General features: G+C 36.6%; 1 protein-coding gene across 1 annotated transcript; it reads left to right on the top strand.

Annotated features, from left to right (window-relative positions):
- Positions 1-1,040: 1,040 nt before the first annotated feature.
- On the top strand, positions 1,041-5,842 carry LOC139127068 (uncharacterized). The gene is made up of 5 exons (XM_070692994.1): positions 1,041-1,258; positions 3,496-3,852; positions 4,115-4,212; positions 5,241-5,292; positions 5,606-5,842. The coding sequence occupies exons 1-5, from the start codon at positions 1,183-1,185 to the stop codon at positions 5,647-5,649; spliced, it is 627 nt and encodes a 208-aa protein (XP_070549095.1). The 5' UTR covers positions 1,041-1,182; the 3' UTR covers positions 5,650-5,842.
- Positions 5,843-7,477: the final 1,635 nt, after the last annotated feature.

Raw genomic sequence — 7,477 nt, forward strand, 5'->3', positions numbered from 1 at the left:
GTTTCTTTTTTTACTTATAATGCTTCATCCCCTCTCTTCAAGCAGGTCAACATCCTAAATGTTCACAGTCTATGTAAATATCAAATGTGCATTTTTTTCTATGATCTTAAAAATAACCGTTTTGCTCGTACTTTAAATAATTATATTGAAGATCATGTACCGCATAGCTATCATACCCGCTCTAAGACTAAGGAAAATCTCCCTATACCCAAAGTAAAGCTTAAAATCAGTCAACATAATATCAAGTATGCTGCAGTAAAACATTGGAATTCCCTTCCACATACCATCAAAAACTTAACAAATCGGTATTCTTTCAAGACGCAACTCAAGAAATATCTACTAGACATAAATTGACAATACATAGTCTCATTTATTTTCGACTCTGTACTCCCTTTACTTTGACATATTTTCATGCAATATTTTCTCCCTCCCACTCGATGTATTTCTGTTGTGTGCTTGTTTCATTTATTTATCTTAAATGCTTCAACACTTTGAAGTCATGTTGTATTATTCCTTATTATCAAACTGAGTATATTTGGGCCGTGGACTTGACTAGTTTGTAAGAACTATTTCCATGGTCCTCACCAGGGATGTTAAAACATTTGATGAAAAACACTGTTGTAACTTGCCATTACCATTATTAATTTCCATTCTTTCACTGTACGATGTGTCTTGTAACCTTTCCCCTGGTGAAATAAAACAAACCAAGGGACATTTGAAAAAAACTAAGTAAGGTCGCCCCAAGTAAAATGCATATCAAATTTCATAGCAATCATCTGGCGGTTTCAGAAAAGAAGGCAATTGTTAACGGACGGCGGACAACGACGGAAAATCAGAGTATTGGATACACCCCGTGTCACTGACAGCGGGCTAAAAAGAGAAAGAAACTTTGCATACGGATGTTGAAATGCAGGACACCTAGAGCAGTATGATTTAGTGCGTAGGTTTGTGTAGAGTAAGCGGACACCCCCATGTTTGTTACAAGCAATGTATAATATTTTTGTTCGCCTAGGAGGCTTTGTATCTATAACACAATTCCGGTTACCATATGTGGTTTGAGGTATACAGTCACCAGCAACACTCGATCACTCATTTTACATTGCTTCTCTGATTGCTCATCACGCACAATACGAGCTTGTGTAGATAACGACTTCCAACTTAAGTCAAACGTCAAACGTGGAAATGTCAATGTTAATGAGGAACAGTGCACTGGTCCTTATTTTGTTGATGAGTTCAACGACCCTTGGTGTCATTTCAGGTAGGTTGATAGTGTTGTTCTATTAATGATTAATTTGCAATAACGGTCCGAACAAAGTGTCAATTCGCTTATCCGAAAATAACAAAAACAAAGAAACAAGCAAACGAAACTGTTTACAGATAATGGCGACAAATCTATATTACAAGAAATGTTATGGAACCAAATTCTCCGAGGCGTATTTACGCAACGTATGTAGGATCTACCATGTCGTTCTGTATTTTGCAGGCGGGTAATTCCCGTTAGGCCACACCCCTGAAAATAATTGTTTGTCGGATTTTATTATACAGCAACATAGGCCACCAACAATGTTTTTAACAAATCATATCCGGTAACTGTATGAGAATGAATGCAGAGAAATTAAACACATCATATTACGTCACCAATTGAAGCAAAAATACAGTATGTGTCAGTGAAAAAAAAATAATAACTATTACGTATTTACGCAATACGTAATCACATCATACTACATTTAGGACGGGAAATTCCCGTACGGCTAGGTCCCATCCCATCCCTGATGAATGCAATTTTGTCGGCCAGCGATTTGTTTTCATGATTATGTCCAATGTCTTTATGAAAACGAATGGTGATTAAATATCATCACAGTAAGTCACCAACTAAAGCGAAACATAGATTCTGCCTTTGATCAAACCGACTTGAAACTTCACTTCCTGTAGCGGATATACGCAACTCGGAACCTCCCCTATGTTACTGGTTTCGAGGACGGGGAATTCCCTGTGGGCCAGACACAAAAAATTATGTTACTCGGATTGAATTGAGCGATTTTTCACCAGCCATACCCAACTCACGTTTATGCCAAAGAATGCCGAATAAGTATCACCAGACAGTTTTTTTCCTCCGATTACATTATTTACTCAGTCATAAAAAAAGAACATATTTTCTGTTTACGTTTTTGATTCGAGGTTATAAGTAGTTGTATTCTGTTACAGCTTTTGAAAGTTTGTTGTACTACTTCTGATTTTTTGGTTTTCTTCCTGAACAGCAAAATCCTACGATAATGCCCACAACAGAATTGCACTTTGTTTTGTCGTTAATATTGATCTTGATGGAAAGTTTGAACGTTTTAAAAACATTCGCTCACATCGGTGCTCAGTGTATGTTTTTTGTTTACAAGTTGTCTGAAGTTTCTATTTTTAAACCTGACGACAAACCTACTCACCTAAAATGTCGCCTCCATTGCGCATGTCCATTCGATGGATAAATAACATTTTATGCTTCCTAGTGACATATTTCCAAAACATAGAGTCTTTCATCCTATTCAATAACGGCCATTACCGAAACCTAAGGAGCTCGGGTTGCACATTGTACGTTTATTTTGAACAACACGTCTGCAAACTAGGGCGCGTATTCCCTTACGTTTACAATTTACACGTAGACCTGTGCCTGGTTGTGAACCCGGCTTCTCTACTAATTATTTAAATAATGTGAAAGTGCCTTGAAATTCAGTTTCAGATTTGGTTGTCTGGCACATGTAGCTCAATTTAGTTAAATATCATGATGCAGCCTTAACAATACTAATGGTTTAGTGAATATCGGCATATATTGCCATATCGTGGAGGGGGCAGGAACAAAATTGAGTTTTGTCCGGACTCGGTCTCTGCAGTTTAAGCCGCTTACTGTTAGTGCCCTCAAATTTATAAACAATCCCCGGTCTATTCGTGTCTGCTTTCCTTATAAAAACCAGTGTATCCTACCATTCTTAAAGTTTGTCAAAGTGGAATGACATGCGTATCCCTATGTGTATGACAGGGTTTCACAAACTCTTCATTGCTAATCTATCATTTGCTCAAGTCAAGCTTTGCAAAAATGCCACTAATGTAGATGGGGAATTTCTAGCGATGTAATTTTGCACATGCCTGAAAGGATATTTAACAAAATTAGATAAATTAAATTTGTGCGTCCGAGTGAATCAAGTACATTACACTTGAACTTTGACATTGGATTCTCAGGGAAGGACCATGAGATCTTGGGAAGGCGGTGGTCAAAACAGAAAAAATACAAAACAAAAATTAAGAAAAAATCTTCAGACTAGTTCACAAAGTAAAACAAATAAGATCACAACGCCAAAAAATTGGCACATCAAAACTCACTTAGAAAAACAATTTAAACATTTACAATGAAGTAAAAAGATATTCACAATACGATTGTGACCACCTCCTCGTCCCAAGAGCTAATGGTCCGTCCCTAACTAAAACTTCTCAGCACATTTTCTTCGGTAGACTCTATGTACCAATGGAGAACACTACCGATTGACACTTTTGCCAGAGAAGGGGACACAGTAACACTTCGATGTGCTGTCGAACTGGGCGCAGAAATCAATATTTTCCCTGAATGGTACAAGGTTCAACGAGACACCGAAATTCTCATCACGGACTCTGGCAAATCATACTCCGATCGCTGCGTCGTCACCGGAGACACGAGTACAGGAGAAGTAAATCTACTTTTTCCTTCAGTCGGTTTAGAAGACCATGGTGTTTGGATATGTCGATTTCCAAGAATAATCAACGATCAGAGCAAGAATGCTATACTAACTGTAATTGGTGACACATCACAAAGAAACAGTAGCAGTGGCGGAAGTAAGAGTAATGTTACTGCTGAGAAATATCTCTGTCTCTCTCTCTCTCTCTCTCTCTCTCTCTCTCTCTCTCTCTCTCTCTCTCTCTCTTGTACGATGTAAGGTTTTCCAGTTTCACCTTATAGCATCACAATATTTGTATTTTGCTAGATTATTTATACCGTCTACGAGATGTTGCAATCGTGCACATGAAATTGCGATATATTCACGAAGGAATATTGTTTCGAATGACATACTATATGACCGTATACATATTGTATAAGAATTCCAGGAACCAAATGAACTGAAGAGTATTGGGCCAGCTGTTGTGTATTACGTTATCGGACCTCTCAGTATTGCTGCCACTGTTATGATAATAGTGGTAAGTGAACTCCAATGTCACTACTTTGGGTGATTATGATCTATCCAGATCTTAACAAGAATTTGATCGAAATATTAAATATTACAATGAGTACTACGCTTTCTTCATATAGAAACTTGCTTTTTTTGCACATGCCTGGAGTGAAGGCAGAAAATTTATCCGGAATCACCGGCACCTAATCCAGCAGTAACTCCACTCAATCGCGGTCAGAAATAAAGAAAACCTTGCCACTTTTTTCAAACATAGTGTTCATCATTTTTTTTTATTCACGGACGTAGACCAAGTCTAAGTGCAGTGGTACCGCTTGCCATTGCTAACCGCAAGAAATAAGAGTACTTGCTGTTCCTTGCGCCATTTTCTGGTCGAATTGGAGGGTGGAAAATCACAATGCTTTGGAAATGCTAGATAAATTCATATTTTTCACCGCACCATTACTCTGAGTTTCATTAGCATTACTCTTGATCGCCATAACTGTTGCTGGCATGCTGTATGCTTCATGGCTTATAACGCGGACTCACAATGCAATTTAGTTTGTTAGGCAAAGGAAAGTCCTTTTTAAAGAGTTATCCTAACTATGACTTTCAGTTTATTTCGAAAATGTTGTCAGCTAAAAGGTATTGGGAATTACCAGTCTAACATAAGAAATAAACTGCGACTTTTCAGTGTCATTAGTTTGATAGTTGCACTGAATAATAATAGACGTGGCCAGTTGTCTCTTTAGGCTGCCATAGCGACATCTCTGGCCACGTCCAGATCTGAGTGGGGAAAAGCTGTCATGATTAATTTATTGATGATAAAATAAATCGGATATTAGTGAGTTATTTTATCTCGAAATAGTGTTTAATTATCACTGAAATACTGGTGAGACTCTTGCTTAGGGCAGGATATTTTCAAAAAACATTTTTGTTACCACATGTCATTGTATTCACTGAAGAACTTTGCCTAAAATAACTGCTTCTTTGGTGGCAATGATCAACCGACTCTTTGATATGATATGTAAAGCAACTCATCTTCTTTATGACAAACAGGTCTTCCGTCAATGGAGGGCGTCAAGGGAAACAAAATATATAGTTTTTATTGGTAAGTTGAATAATAGGAAAACACACTTTATTTCAACATATATTTAGATGTGTGGTCATGTCGCATCATCTTAGCAAAGCTAATATTTCATTACCTCTTCATTAAAAATGGAAACTGAACAAAATACCCTCGAAATTAAACAAATAAGAAAACACAAGTATTCTCTTCCGATATTAGTCTACAATTTCTGCGAATATTCCAATCACTCTATATCTGTAATTAAACGCCCGTTTAAACATTTCATAAAGTTGCTTGGTCGCAAATGTTAAATATAGTGTGTGATAATAATTGCAGGATGTCTTTTGTTTTTCAGGGGATCTCACCAACACAGAAAGTGATGGCGGATTTCCGAAATGAAACCTTCATAGGGAAACCTTTATGCCTTACATATATATTTTAACTGAAAATTATTCAAGGTGTTTCCTGGTAACACCAATGATTTCGATATTCTACATGCAATTGACAATTATTTTTTTTTCAAGCAGAGCAGAGCAATGGAAACAATATATATATATATATATATATATATATATATATATATATATATATATATATATATTCATTGCTTGATCACCAAACGGCACGGCGTGCTAAGTATATATATATATATATATATATATATATATATATATATATATATATATATATATATATATATATATATATATATATATATATTCATTGCTTGATCACCAAACGGCACGGCGTGCTAAGAAATCGAACGTCAATTTGTCATACGGACCTATTGCATTTGTGGAAAGATAAGCACCTATCAGTAAAAGTGCACGAAATTACTTTTTGAAGGAAGTGTTTCGATATGTCTATCTGCAGTCTATTTCGTTTTTTAACGACGGAAATTTATATCAAGATATAAAGAGCTCTATGCAACTCTAGTCGATACACGTGTATCGTACTGATTTTCACCAGGATTCACGCAATTGTAACACTTATAAGTATTGGGGCACCAGAGACAACATCGTTACATAATTATATAGTTGACAAAAGATCTTGCAAACCTATTCGTCAATCACTTAAGCTAACATGGATTGTCGGCGAATGAAGGATAAAGTTTAGTTGTGGAGGTCGATTAGTCTGCCTATAGAGTTATCACATGGTTTATTGGCGAATGTAAAGTTGGCAAACATGGAATGACACGAAGGAACTTCACTTCTGATTCGATCAGAACGTGCAATATTTTGAGAAACAGTAGTATTTGGTATAAATTTTATTCAAGCTTGATTAATATGTTTTACTATAATTGATACCATGGTCCTTAAGACATATTTTATTCTGACATTCCTGGCCGCTGGAAGTGTGGGATCGACGGTGTGGAAATCTATTGTTTACACACTTGTTAAATTGTATTATCTCGTGTGCATTAAAATAGCCAACTATTCTTTTATCTGGCGCTTAAAGGTTGACTTGACGTAAGTGATGATACCATATTTTTAATATCGATTTGTTCATGTAGAATTCGTGCCCTATTTTAACACAATATGTCACGTTTTCTCCACTGCTGGTTTTTGATTTCCAAGTTTACGGCATTTCAGCATGTCAAAAGGTCAGCAATTGAACTGACCTGGTTTTGACCCTCGGTCTTGCGACATGTAAAGCCTAGGTCATTGAGCAATAATGTGTCGTTGAGAATTCAGGCCACTTTCAATCCATTCACGTTTCATTTCCCGTTCCTTTAAAAGACGGGACAGTTTATGACATATCTCTTAGTCAATATTGATATTGCTCACAAGTTTTAAAATTCATCACATAGGCCTGTTTGTCACTTTCGAACTCCTAATTCTCAATGTTATACGAGGCCACAGGTTACTGTTTGAAGTGGACGCTTTCTGATGATCTGTGATACAGCCGATACTTTTCATTCTAAGGATGGGCCTCTCACTGGAAGCGTATATAATAAAGCTTGAATTTGGCAACATGGACATCATATTAAAAGTGAATATAATAAGCTAAGTGTTGGTTAGGTTTTTGATTTAGACATTAATGTTCCTACTCTGCAGTTTCTGAGTCATGGGGCGTTGCTTAGGTGGAGTGGCCAAGCAAAGATCCTTTCTAACCTATAATCATACAATGCATTATTTCGTGTTCTCCAACATACTTTTTGGCGTAACTTACACCTCTCTCAAGACTACATGGCGTTTTTATTGTGTGTTATATAAACAATGTATGT

This window comes from Ptychodera flava, chromosome 3 (genome assembly GCF_041260155.1).
Source record: "Ptychodera flava strain L36383 chromosome 3, AS_Pfla_20210202, whole genome shotgun sequence".
Lineage (NCBI taxonomy): Eukaryota > Metazoa > Hemichordata > Enteropneusta > Ptychoderidae > Ptychodera > Ptychodera flava.